Raw genomic sequence first — 14,629 nt, 5'->3', positions numbered from 1 at the left:
CCCGTCTTAGCCAATAATAATTGGCATCAAAAGAGATACATCAAGCATGGCACCAGGTTGGGTTTTGTATAAAGAGTTAGTTTAAATTATCATCTCTTGAGCAAAATGTTATAGGGAACATAACAAAGCCAATTTATCTCCAAGCAAACCAACAAGAGTCCACGCCTTCGCGATTTTAGCTCCACAAGAACAGACAAATGCCAATTTGACCTCATGCTAGATGACCTTGATCAAAATTTAAACAGCCATAATAGAAGGATCTTGTGCTTGCACAAACATCTACATGTTCTAAAACTATTCAGGAAAGAATCGAATCGGGACCAAGGACACAGTTAAACATTCATGCACGCAAATATTGCTCAGAAAGGGGTACAGTATACACAACTGTCCACTGTTGTTTGATTAGCACTACAAGGCAGCAAACTTGTATAAAACCAAGTACCCCCGATCAATGACATACATTGCATAATTCACAACATACGTCAATCCCAACTTCCAAGAGCCAACATTACTGTGTGCGAGGCCTGCTATTTTCTGCAGCTCTCACTTGAAGGAAATATGGATGTGCCTGCAAATCATAAAGAAAAAAGGAAAAGAAAACAAGATTAGGACATAAAAACAAAATCATACAAGAACTTAGATAAATTACAACATTTGTTATTTGATGAGACTCAACAAACATAGCAAGACAAGTCCATTGCGATTATGAATGAGATTGCAAAATATACCTATGCTATTAATTTCCCTAATTCTTTAGGGCTGCTTCAACAGAACTTCGTTGCATGGCCATTTACAGGCAACTTGAGCTATTGCACTTGTTTGTCATAAGGCACTCTTGACATCAAAATGAATCACATATTCAAATAAAACTGTGTAAGGCCGTGAAAAGTGCCTTGCATATGAGCGAGGGCTAATATCACCCCATTAGCACCCTCAAAAGGGTCATTAAAGGGTTATTGCCTAATTATGATCCTGACAATCCAGGATCCTAAGAGGGACAAAATGGGATGGAACTAACTTTTGGCAACTTTTTGTACAAAGTGGTTGCCCCAAGAATTGAACCTATGCCATTGTTCTTGTCAGCCCAAGCTTTTTACCTTTGCACCAAGCAATGGCTCCTATCATCACCCTCAAAAGGAAAACTCATCCCACATCCACGTAGCCAGCATGGATGAATCATGCAAAATACGTGATCCATTTATTTCATGTTAAATCATTATGTCATGGACCTCAAGTTTGATCCATCTGAGCAATAAAAAGAATGCATCTGATTTGACCCTGAGACACAACCCATCTAATGCTTGTTGAACATACCATAATCAGTAGATAATTGTTACATAGGGAACCAATAAATCATATTCTTAAATTAAATGAAAACAAATAAATCAAATTCTTAAATTGAATAAGTCTTCAGGTCTGCAGGTAAATTGGTCCAAGAGACCAGGAGCAATACTAACCGAACAACCTTATCTATCAAATTTCTCAGAAGTGACTAACATACCTCCCAGGCTCCCACCAGATTTCACTCATAAGTCAAATCATAACAGCTTAAACTCTTGCTAATTACATGTATAGTCCCACCTACTTATCTTCCAAATCAAAATTAGGCATATCTTTGTTTTCATGAACTTATAGACACTTCATAAAGAATATAGCAGTCATAGAATACTGACAGGGGTTACAGATAGAATTGCTTAACTATTTAATGAGTCAACGAGCAATTAGTATGTCAAATAAAATGCCCTGCGAGATATAAAAAGAGATAAGCTGTCTATATGGATTGTCCATGACAAATGTTCACAAAATCAATATGTAACTAAATACTAAATTACGAGTAAAATAGCATAACAACAAGCGAAATACAACTAAGTTTCAAACTGCAAAAAATAAAATGGCATAACCACATGTAAGAGAAAAAGTTGAATTACCATAGCTTCCCGGGCTGCAAGCCTATCCAGGTGATCATAGCGAAGAAGCTTATCAAGAAAATCAATTGCCTGCACAGCATGCATCCAAAATGTCATGAAAGAAAATTTTTATGATAAGAAGTAAAAGTGCTAATAGAGAACCTCCGGAGAAACTAGATGCTGGTTGTCTGCATTAATAAATTTAGACCAAGGTTTTCTGCTGTGCCTGCAGAATGGAAAGTAAGGTTGAATAATGTGCAGACAAGACTTTAACCTTTGCCAAAATATTACGGACCACTTTGCATTTAAACTTAAAAACAATTATTTAACTCAAAAACTTGTTTATGTAAATGATGTAAGAAAAAAGAACATGAGATATACCTGCCAACAAGAGCTTCAAGTTGTGGGTCAAGCTCTAAGCGATATTTGTTCAAATAAGCATTTAATTCATCTGTTCCAAGAACCTGGGGGGGAAAGCATCAGGCAACATTAAAAGTCATGCTTGTTCCCTACAGATGCAGCATCCTAGGGATATTTCCATTTAGATAGACCCATTTAGAATGAATCTATTTAGAAAAGAAAAATAATTCGTAGAAGAAAGTAATAAATCTGTAGTAGTATATGACATTGTTAACAATTTCTCTAAAGCAGCATCCTTTATGCTTCCTATTCTTTATTTTTTCTGGACAGCAAAGTTTTCTAAATACCAAGGCCTCAAATTTTGATACATCTATGTCAACGAACTCCATGGAACTATGGGTATAGAACCAACAGATTAGACTCCAGTTGCTAATCCTACAACAGAATAGGCACCAAATGAAATAAACCCTTCGTAGTTCCATTTAACCACACTCATGTTTTAACAAAGTTAAAATAGGAATTAAAAAAAAGAAGTTAATCAATATAAATGATCATCAGCTATAAAAGCTAGGCATATTTCCCATCATACTTTAATTGGTAAGCAAGCAATTGAGAAATCAATGATATGAATGTCTAAAGCATGATAGTACATAAAAGCAAACAGGTAATAATTCAGAGGGCATTTTCAGCTAATCATCCCACTGAAACAAGCAGCAACTTCAGGATTATATTACCTTAGCAATCTTGACAAGCTGATCGTGGTTGTCATGGCCATAAAAGAAGGGTTCCTTGCGAAAAATCTGCAGTCAACCGCTGATAATATAAGTTCATAATAAAAAAGGTAATAGGAAAATCACCAATGAGCAATGAAGAACAACTATAAATCTATAATGGCAATAAAAATAAATTAAGCATTGCAAGAAAATTGAATTTAAACTTCAATAAGACAAGACACATACCATTCCAGCAAACATGCATCCAAGGCTCCACATGTCCAAGGCGTAGTCATAATCTTGTAAATCAACAAGGAGTTCAGGTCCCTTGAAATATCTGGGTCACCAAGAAACGCAGCATTAACTCAATGATAGAGAATAAAAAGGAATGCAGGAGAAAGAAGGGGGAGAAGGAGGAATGTAGAATCCACCAAAACAGCTAATTATAAGAAAACAAAAGTAGTCACCTGGATCAGTGGACATATTACAGAGTATTACCTAAAACCCTACTTGAAATAAGTGATTCCTAGACCTTGATTGACACCCAAATTAACCCAAACTAATTAGGCATAACTCAAAAGAACAAAACAAATCCAATAAACTCTAAAAGATCAGAAATGCAAGTTGGCTTGACCACAACTAATATGTGATGGAAGAGCATTTTCTAATGATATTTACCAACTTTGTGATTCGTTTAATAACATCTTTTATTCCAAATTTGGTCTTTGTTCTCTGGAGTCCTTGATGGTTGTCATGTGCTTGGGTGCTTTCGTCTGGGCATCTTAGCTGATTTGTCCTGCATTAGTTGCTTCAATTGCCCCAGTAACTTTTTTGGTTATCTGTCTTTAGCTAGATGGCGTGTTCATACTTCATAGGGACATTTTTGCAATAAAAAAAGTCTAAAATATTCCCTGCGGCATCAGCAACTTTCACTTTTCTTTTGCATGGTGCTCTAGGACGTTGTTGTTAAAATCTTACAATTCATGGTATGATCTTACGATCCTGATCAAAATGTCCCTAAACGATCTAGGTCTCATCTCTAGATCAGGGTCATTTAGGAACGTAGGATCTAGATTTGTATTATGAACTATATTGTCCCTTGGGCCATTAGATCCAACTTGATTATGCTACTCAGTTTTTTAATCATGGGAGTTTTAAACTACTTATCACACTGGTTACGTCTTGAGTAGTAGAATTCGCAATCTTTCTATGGAGTTTGTGGAGTTAGAAGTACAAGGATAATTGAATTGACAGGTATTATACAAATATCTTGAATAAGTGAACATAACACTTGCTTCATCAGGCATGCCGCATATGGGCGTATGTTGGTAGAAAGTAGAATTCTAATATGTATGCCTCCTCTGTTCTCCATTCATCTACTCTATATATGTCTCATATTTCAAATTATATATTTCAAAAAAAAGAGAAAGAAAATCAGAAAAAATCTAACAATCTGCAAGCCAATCCATGATCCCAATCTTAACAACATTGTATCCCAATCTTAACAACATTGCCTAAGGAAAGTAGGTAAAGAGGAAGAAGACAAATAAAATGGGATCAAACAGACATCTGCTGAGGCTTGAGTCCAGCTTACTCAAGCTCATTTGGGTTTCCGAAAGTTCGGACAATGATGAAGACACATTCTCAGACTGGACGATAGTGGATGGAGAGGGAAAGAAGAGATGACAATAAGGGAAGAGATTTTGAGGCTGGGAAGGAGGATAGTTGTGGCAGCAGTAAGGACCATGCTGGTGGGCTTGAGAAGAGGGGGTTTGGGAGTAAGATTTGTTAGGGCCTCGCGGAGGAGGAAGGGGGAGAGTTATGGGCTCTAAGGAAGCTGAGCATGATTAGACAGGGAATGGAAGGGAATGGTTAGGTTTTCAAAAGCAATGGTTAGGGTGTCAAAAGGAAACAGAGAGTAAGGAATGGAAGGAACGAGAACAAAATAAATGAGTTTACACTTTAGCCTCTGCTTCACTGGTAGTACAATGTCAGTGCTGGATCTGGATCTAATGCATAAGATGTTTATTGCATATGCTTATTTACTAGCATTCACCTAAGCCACCAAAATAGGAACTAAAGAATACCATATATTCTCATTATTATAAAACATGCTGTTAATATATAGATACAAGTAACTCGAAGGCTATCTTTCTCGTAAGGACATGCTCTCTGATACCTTTTTTGCATCCACCAATGATGATGATTATTATGACGACGAACAACAACAACAATAACAACAACAACAATAATGAGGCTGATGAATTGTTAACTACGTATTAATTTATCAAACAAAGTAATGTCAATACTGGAATTGCTGTAAAAGTCCTTATGGAATATAGCATTGAGAGGTTATGCAATTATGAAATAACAGAAGCTATAGCCATCACAGCATGAAGCATAAGCAGCATCAAACTGTGGGTTGGAGGAAAAACAAATCAAAATCCACATTAACCTTGAAGCAACACGAACATTGTATTCCTTGCCAGGATGGTAAAACTCAGCAAGTCCCCAGTCTATCAAACGGAGTTTTCGAAGCTCATGATCAATCATGACATTGTGAGGCTTGACATCTCGATGCATAATTCCTTGAGAATGGCAGTAATCTAGTGCCTGTGACCACAGAAGAGCACCAAGGTGACATCTAGCAATTTACAAATTTTATGATCATTTTAATATTTATTTTAAATAAATGAAAATAAAATTATTACTGCAGCCAACAAATAGTGATGATATGCAGTTAAAATCGCTTATACATGCTTGAGGCATAAATTCTGAGTGATCAAATGGAAAAGTTAACTACACTGACGGTAGAAGCAAAAATAACCGCAAACCATTTCATGTTAAGTAGACTCTAGATGATATGGTAGACGAAAAGGAAAGAGCACCAATGTTAAAATTCTTTTAGGAATTCATGCTGACAAGTCAATACTTTGCATGTGGGCAATACTTTTTGATGGAAAACAAAGTAGTCCTGGCATTCATGTTGAAGGAATCAGAACCATATCAAAATGGAGACAGCAAATTGACCTCCAGATCATATAGAGTGACATCGCAATTGCAGTTACAATTGCAGCTAAGGATATACATAAAAGTACTTATGTATCAGTAATAATAGTTTCATGTTGCATGTTATGAATTTTCAAATTCTCGGTTACATTTTAGCACAGATTCAAACAGATGAACGTGATCTGCATAAGCAAGATACTAAGGAAAAAGATGCAGAGAAGTGGACCAGGAAAAACCTTGAGAAGCTCATAAATGTAGTAGCGGATGTCATAATCAGTCAGTGTGGGGTACAACACTTTAAAATCTGTGCTGTTTACATATTCAAATATCAAGCTAGGAGTTTTTGAGTGCCGATCTCTGACAATGTCAAGCAGCTTGACAATATTTGGACCCCCACAAAGGTTCTGAAGTATTTTAATCTCCCTCTGTATCTGCAAAAGTAGCAATATAGAGATTATACATGTGCCATAACTGCAAATGATAAGTCAATGCAACTAAGATGTAAAATAGCCAAAAATTCTTCATTATTTTGGAACAAGGATAGCTAGTAATCTTAAAAGATACTAATTTAATTCAAGAGGAATGAAAAGCAAGGCAAACAAACCACTGGTTGACAAATCAGGAATATAATTATTACAAACCAGTCATCTAAACATGCTCAACTTATAGACCAGTCTAAATTGTTTGTTATATGGCCGCTTCTCAACAATAAACAGCACATTTTACTAAAATATGATTTACTTTCAATTTCATTAGTTGGAGTTGATAGCTCTAGATTTTCTTTAGAAAAGAAGGATGACTAGGCAATGGAAGAGATCCTGTGTCTCCTATGCAGTGAAGAGTCATTTTCAGTATTTTATGCCTTCGAGATATGAAATGAACCAGGTCAACATCATAAGGTATCACAAGTGCATTGGTTTTGACCAATGTGAGCACCGCTTAAGAAAATTCATTTAAGCTATATTCAAGAATACAGGAGATGTATTTGAATGATCTGCAATCACTGGATAAGGTCTTCATTGATTAATTAGTTTTGTTACCTTTGGCTCCTTACACGGGGGCCCATTGCTTGGAGCAATGGTAAAGGCTTGGACTGACAAGTGCATTGGTATAGGTTCGTGTCCTGGGGCAGCCACCATGTGTTAAAAAAAGCTAAAGATTTAGTCTGTCCCCAATTCGCCCCTCTCAGAACCCTGGCTTGTCCGGAACATAACTGAGTCATGGCCATTTTCTTTTTGGCTACTTACATGGTTTTGCAGAAGTATATAAATCAAGCCAACTAAACAAAAGGATATGCTGACCCATCAGAACAATGCCATGACATAATGGGTTTCTAAAGGGTGAAGTTCATTTTGGTAGGTTGTCGTCTGAGATTCCCAGTAATGATCAGATTTTTATAGTAAATTGCACAGAATATAAGACTTACAATAACATAATCTAGCCTACAAACATCACAAATATTTTAGATATCAAATCTAACTTTTGATAACAACTGCAAAGTTCTAAAACCTCTCCTGCTTTTTATCTTTGCTATAGATCCTCCACAGGTACATATAAAAGATTTTCCAAACTTGCCAATCAGCAAGCTAGCTTACATAATACCAACACTACTCAAAATTTACAGGAAAAGAAAAAAAAAAGCATACTTGTAGTAGCACGAGGCCATCAACTCCTATCTTACCTGAAAATGTTCACTTTTCCAAGGTATTTGAATTTGGTTTTGATTGATATATTGACCTGGCCTTAGGCCTATACTATGTCCTGTTTCATTTCAGGAACCACTATGTTCTACCAAAACTAGATAAATGATAGGATGGGGTAAGAGTTGTTCCTTTGAAAATTTGAAATTAGTGACAAGTTGAGCTCTCAAAATGATCACCTTGGGTTGAACATGGATTGCCCTTTCCTGATTGACCTTATCGAAAGGATGGAGGAGAAGAAAAAGCTTTATCCCACTAGCTCTCCTGTCCCCCAGCAACTCCCACAAAGGCTGAAGAAGACTCCTACTGACTAGCTAGTTGCTCAAGGAAAGTTGAGTTGACAAGATGGCCTGATATGTTCTGATAGATCGAAAGAGTAGGAATGGATAGCGAAGAGGGAATCTTTCAAAAATAGGGAAAATCTCTATTTCTATCTATTGATGAGACAAGATATCTATCTATTCTGGATCCATCAGAAATAAATCGATATGTATCTGATGGAGTCTACATCGTATGTAGAGTGCCCAAGCGCTTTTTTGGCCAGCTCAGTTCTCTTATCCATCGGTCCAATGCACTGGGCTCATCTCATGGAGGGAAAAAGAAAATGTAGTTGTGTTGTTGTTGTTCGCCGCCTCGACGCATTCCCCGGCATCGTCCCACACAGAAAGAAAGAGCGCGGAGCCCCGGCCCGACCAGTAGGTGATGAGAACCAGAGGGACAATTTATGTGTTTGTTTAATGTGATATACTAATCAATATTAGCAAAACTCCATTGATCCTTGCTTTCCAGTTCCCATATAGAAAGATTGATAGTGACCTTTTTCACTTATAATCCTACACATAAAAGCACAAATACGACCTGAACAAAGAAGGAAAATTCGCTGAAGGTATATAGAAAAAGGTTGTAGTCTTCCAAAATGGCTAGAAATGTCCTTCCTCCAGCCAAAAAAATAAAAAGAGATACCAAATAGTTAACTTGCTGTTCATTGCACAAGTTTTACACCAGCTTTGATTTATGGATTTGAGCCCCTCCCCCACTGCAAAACCTACCAAGACACAAAAAAGGAAAGAACGGGGGGTGGGGATGGGGGGATTCGATTACCATGTTCCTATGAGGTTTGAACAAGATGGCAGATTTGCTATATCCAATGGACCTAGTTTGAATCAATTTTAGACTCTTGCTTGTTGGTAAAAAAGAATCTCGACACTTCTGTTAACTACACTGAATATTTTCTGCATCCAAATGGGCAAAACATAGACTGAGGGGTCTTTTGTGTGGAAATTGGTTCATGACAGCAAATACTATGACCGTTGCAGTCGCACATCCAAGGTACATAAGAGGAAAGAGAGTTGCAATAAATAAATGGTCTTCTCCCTTGTAATTTCCTCACTAAGTTGCAACTTTTCTGCACATTCAAAGGCATCTAATTCACATATAAAAGTATCAGAATTTAAGCAAAGTGAAATAAAGATGCAATCAACATATTCATAGCAATTAACCATCCAATCAACTGGTTATAACATTCCTATAATCCAGATCTTCTCATCTAAGTGGGTAAAAGCAGAACAAGGGGCAGGTTGACACAGCACGACTATAAGGATGCAGCACCAAGAAAAAGCCTATTCTAATGAATATGACATAGAATCCTATAAAGAGAAGGTTTTTGAATCCTAGTGACCCTTAATTTGGGAGAAAGAATGATTACTCCTAGCCCATATAATAAGTTGTCAATTTATTCGATTATCAAAACCATTATACTTTATACACATACATTCCATACTTCTCCAACATTTAGCTAAATCTTATATTGTATTAAAAATCATGTTGATATAGCATGGCTTCTCATTTAGTTACTCAATTTGAAAGAATAATATATATGACTTTGTTTTCTTATCATAATTTGCCATTGATGCTAAGTTCTACTCATTGAGTATTTGACTCTACAATATGGAGGAAGCAGAGATACTTCAAATCAGATACTGTGTCCATATTGAATAGGTATCAGATACTGATACTCATCGGATACTTCCCAAATATGTATCCATACTTGTGTAAAATATTGTATTTATTTTAAATTAAAAAAAAAACTCTAGATACTTTTAAGATGCACTCAAGATGCTCCCCCAATACCTACAAAAATGAGAGGAAGGGTGTTCTCTCTTTTATTGATGTTAATCTTTTACAGGTGAATGGTCAACTCTATAGTCTATGATGTTAATTTTTAAATATGAAGTATGGATCGGGGTCAGATTTGAATGATGACTTAATGATGAGCTAGTAAAAGTTGATAATATCATGTGAAATATGGACTGCATTATTTTGATAGCCTAGTATGCTTTAGGAATATTTTTTATAAACATACAGAAGTATATATCCTTGTTTATGTATGCATGTTGAATGAATAAATACAATATTCTTATTGACATGTCCTAGCCGTATCACATCCTATGTTTTCAAGGTTTGCCATATCTTTGTATCCAAATCATATCATGTTCATATCCCATACCCGTGTCCGTGCTTCCTTAGTCAGTAGTCAATATCACCATCCATGTCATACAAATTATAATCCAGCCCTTACAACTAATATATTTCTCATAGTTAATCAAAATAAAACAGTGAAAATAGGAATGGACAGAAATATGATAGGTTTGCTGGAACTCAAAATTTATCATTTATCAGTACCTTCTTCTTCTTGACAGGCTTGAGTATCTTGATTACACAACGTTCATTATTGGACACATTTATGCCCTCAAAGACTTCGCTGTATTTCCCTCTTCCAACCTTCCGAACGACCTCGTAATCATCCTGATCACTGAATGAAAAGAACATTGAATAATTTGTCAAATGTTATTATGACCTTTTACCAGTAGTAGTAAAAGGAATCATTTGACTAATATCTTGCAGCATTGTGCCATATTAGTTTTCCTTTACTCCATTTGTTGAGAAAGCCACAGCTGTTATCTGTGATGCCATCTTCTGGCGGTTAGAAAGGTAAACAGATTAAAAGGCTAAAATTAAAAAAAGGGGGCAAATTTACAAACAAATGCAGACAAAATTCTTAAAAAACTGAAGCTTCCATGTGCTGTCTCTTACTTTAGTCAATGAGTACAGAAATTGCTTTAGAGATACTAACTCTGTCAAGTCAATAGATAAAGATCTCATCAGAACTTCTCACCAATAGTCACGTCACAACTTCCTCAACAAATCTTCAAGAAAAGAACTTTACAGGAACAATAGTATTCTCACAGCTCGAGAAATAATAAATGTTAATGCTCTAATGATCTCTCCATTCGTTGGTGCCTTTGAGTTGCATAACCTCAAGAAGGTAAGACAGATTGTTTGCAAACTAGCTTAAACTAAGATCATATTTCTCCTCATTGGAGTCACGAATGTTCATTTCAACTTGCTAAGGTGTTCTTTAGCGATCCCCATTCCTCAGTTCAACTTCCATCTAGGTTTTCCTTAATATTATACTTGTGTTTGAGGCACTTCAACACATTCAATGTCCTCAGCAGGAAAACTACTTTCACTCTTTTTTTATGTGACTGGTATCAAAAGGAATTTTCTGCAGCACGCTCTACTTGTTCTAGCATGAAAATATGCTTTTGTATTGTATAATATTGCTCGAAGTGGCATCTTGAGAAAAAGCATAATGATTACATGACCAGTGTCAAATCATGTCATTTATAATTGGTACATTAAAGATGAATTCAGTTAAAGATATGCCATACTGTACCGAAACGGATGGTATAGAGCGCAGTGTACTGTACCGGTACGCCTAGTACAAAAATAGGGGGCATACCGACAATCTATATGCCGAACCAGCCCCGTACTAGGCGTACCAACATAGCAATAAGATGGCCTCGATACGAAGCCCGGTACCAAGACGACATACCTTGATTCTGTTCAATATATGAAATCTTGCCTTTTTTACCCTCTTAAAGTTAAGGAGAGAATTGGTAAAGTGCTTCATACTTATGCGCTTAAACAACATAATCATCACACGAGCTCTCCTTTCTACCAACCGATTTTTAAAATTTCAAATCAGGCCCAGCCCCTTCCCAAATTTGCCTGGAGAAGAATTTGAAGTAGTTTAAATTACATTAACATGATAACTTATACTAGAAGTTCCCAAACTTTGATGCATCATAATTTGATTTGAAAAGGCAATATTATCTAGATCGAATATGTCTTTATAACTATGGTGGGGCTAAAGCCATAGTCATAAAAGCCACTTTCGAAGACTTATGATAAGATAAGAAGGGAGCTTTGATAAATATCGACCTAAAGGGATTCTATAGCAAGTTTCTACGGAATTCTACATCTATATTCAGAAAAAAGGTAGTAATAAAGTTGATCAATGGAAGTGACAATGTTACACTAGTGTAGGGAATACAACTACTGCTGCATGAATAGTAACCTAACTATCCATTGAAGTAGTAAAATTGTTGAGTAACAAAACTCTAAAAAGAGTATAAGGGTTCAGCATTCAGAGCTGCATTACTATGAGCAAAGAGTCATAGTATTCGGATCGTCGCTTTTCGAAACATCTTGAACCACATTTCCAAATTATCATGTCCAGGGAATAAAAGCAAGAACGTGGACTAGCTTAAGAGCCCTTATCAGGCAAAGGAGGTTAAAGCATGAATTCAACTAGTGATGTGGAAGGAAATGTAAATTATCTTTTATGAAGTGCAAATTAGAGATCACGCTTTATTACACAGACAAAGGGCTCAGAGTAAGTGGCTCTGAAAGTACACTCTACAGCAGAAGGTATATGATAAACTATTAAGGGAGAAGATAGATTACTTTCCAGCTTCAAAACACGTTCTACTTTTTTCTCATTAAAGCACTTTTTGAGATCCAAAACCCTCTCTAGGCATGGCATTTGTAAGTGATCATCTTTTGGCCTCCTCTGCAATTATGTTTTATAAAATTTTCTTCAAGCTTTTCTATCATTTTTTTAGCATCATTGTGTAGGTCCAAAAAACTCCAAACTAGAGAGATTCAATATAATTAATTAGCCCTCTTTACTTTGTTTTGACGAAATAGCCAAAGCATAGTCTATGGTCTTTTTTACTCCTTTTGGAAGTTTGTACTTCAGTCCTTCTGATTTCCAGAAAATTCATACAGCATACAACTTATCCTCTAAGCTTCATGTCCACTCATTAGATTGCCCGTCTTTTAATAAGTCTTGATTCTTTCACATTTGACCTCAAATTGACCCAAAAACTTCTTTAAAAAAAAAAAGCTATTACCATCCAGACTATTTGAATTGAATGTACCAGAAAATGATGCAAGATGAAGAACATCAAACGATGCAAGATATTGCTTATTAGTTCAAAGAGGTTGAAAAATTCTAAAGCACAAGCTCAGTGGCTGCCAAACAAATGTTACGACAAGAAACTGCTTGCTCCACAAGTCAACTTTGCTATCCAGGAATTCAGAGACCATATAAACAGAATTAGTCGCTAAAACATGTGTACTACAAAGCAGCCAATACTCACCAAATCAAGAAACTGGATTATTTAAATCTCATTGTTTTCCAGAAAGAAAAGAAACTTATGTCAATCCATTAAATGTTATCAGAAACCAACATACATATCAACAAACATACAAAAAGCATAGAGTTACAATTTCAGCTGATGTATCTTAGATCAATAAAAAACCAGAAAAATCAGCACTCGCTACAAGATAGAGCTAAAAATAAATTCAAAAGATAAAACTTCATAAATAACAATTCTCAGTATTAGATCCGTCAAGCATGAATTAGAGCCACAAGAACCAAGAAAGAAACGGCGAAAAATGAGGACTAGAGCAAAATTAGGGTTCCGATGCTCTCTTACCCCCACTGAACGGTGAGAGACTCGTAGTCCCAGTACTCCTTCGGGCGGTGGACGTTGACGTCGGCGTAGACCCGAGCCTTGGACATGGGGGCGGCAGCGGAGACTTCCAGGATCCCGAGGTTTCCGCTGGCGTTCGTGATCAAACGGCCAGGGAGAACGTTCCTATCGTTGTCAAGCGGCAGCGGCGGCGGAGGCGGACGAGGAGGAGAGCCCACCGGCGGAGAGGGAAGAACCAAGAGCACGGCCGCTAGCACGAAGCCGACGAGGAAGAGGCGAATAGAAGCATCTTTTTTTTTTGGTACAAGATTAGAGGCATCTTTCATTCATTCGTTCGTTCCTCACTACTCCAAAGAGATTAGGGTTTCGATTCGTATCTCTCCGATCCAGCACTCGTCTCCTTTGCTTTCGTTTTTGGGAGGATGGGCAAAGGAATAGGGGTTACGTTGGAGAGCGACAGACGAGGGTTCCTTCCCACTACGGCTTTCCAATGCGTACGAATAAAAGATATAACCCCAGTCTGCCCCGGTTTCGCCTTTTTGGGGGGTTTATGAAGACGCAGAAAGTTTCATTCCTTCCAAAAGGTGCCATTATCTATTAACATCGTATTAAATATTTACAATAATCATTATAACTAGTATTCGATATTTCAAAAGAAATTAATATAAGAATAATAACTAATATTATGATCATTGGAACAGTATTATAATAGAAAATAATGAATAATAATACCGCTAAATAAAAGTATTATTTTCTAAAATATTAAATTATTTAATAAAATCGTTATTTTCTCATGTGCCAAATTTTTTGAGCAATAATTGATAAAAGTTTTGGATTTATAAAAAAATTAGATAAATGGATGGTAATCTAATTAGCTGCTTTTATTCATGTTATATAACAACTATCGTTATGCTAAAACGACCACTATTTTAATCTATAGTATTGTTTTAGTTGATAAAAATGTATAAGTGCTGATTTTTTAGTATAGAAAATTCAAACTTTTCCAAGTTTTATCCATGGAATAACATAACTTAAACAAACAAGAAATAAGTTGTTTCAATGAAACTACTAAATGGAGCCTACCGTTGTTGGTAGCA

The 14,629-nt window shown here is 36.3% G+C and overlaps 1 protein-coding gene across 1 annotated transcript; it reads right to left on the bottom strand.

Moving 5' to 3' along the window:
* Window positions 1-204: 204 nt before the first annotated feature.
* Window positions 205-14,111, bottom strand: LOC103698788 (casein kinase II subunit alpha-2). Its single transcript, XM_039114448.2, has 10 exons — window positions 13,536-14,111; window positions 10,372-10,501; window positions 6,226-6,420; window positions 5,436-5,593; window positions 3,227-3,317; window positions 3,002-3,067; window positions 2,289-2,371; window positions 2,070-2,133; window positions 1,929-1,997; window positions 205-568 (listed from the first exon to the last, which is right to left on the bottom strand). The coding sequence occupies exons 1-10, from the start codon at window positions 13,856-13,858 to the stop codon at window positions 509-511; spliced, it is 1,239 nt and encodes a 412-aa protein (XP_038970376.2). The 5' UTR covers window positions 13,859-14,111; the 3' UTR covers window positions 205-508.
* Window positions 14,112-14,629: the final 518 nt, after the last annotated feature.

This window comes from Phoenix dactylifera, chromosome 1, assembly GCF_051530095.1.
Source record: "Phoenix dactylifera cultivar Ajwa chromosome 1, Ajwa_hap1_PhDact_Kaust_v1.1, whole genome shotgun sequence".
In the NCBI taxonomy this organism is placed as follows: Eukaryota; Viridiplantae; Streptophyta; class Magnoliopsida; order Arecales; family Arecaceae; genus Phoenix; species Phoenix dactylifera.
The sequence above is the reverse complement of the archived record's forward strand: the minus strand, read 5'-3'. Positions and strand labels throughout refer to the sequence as shown.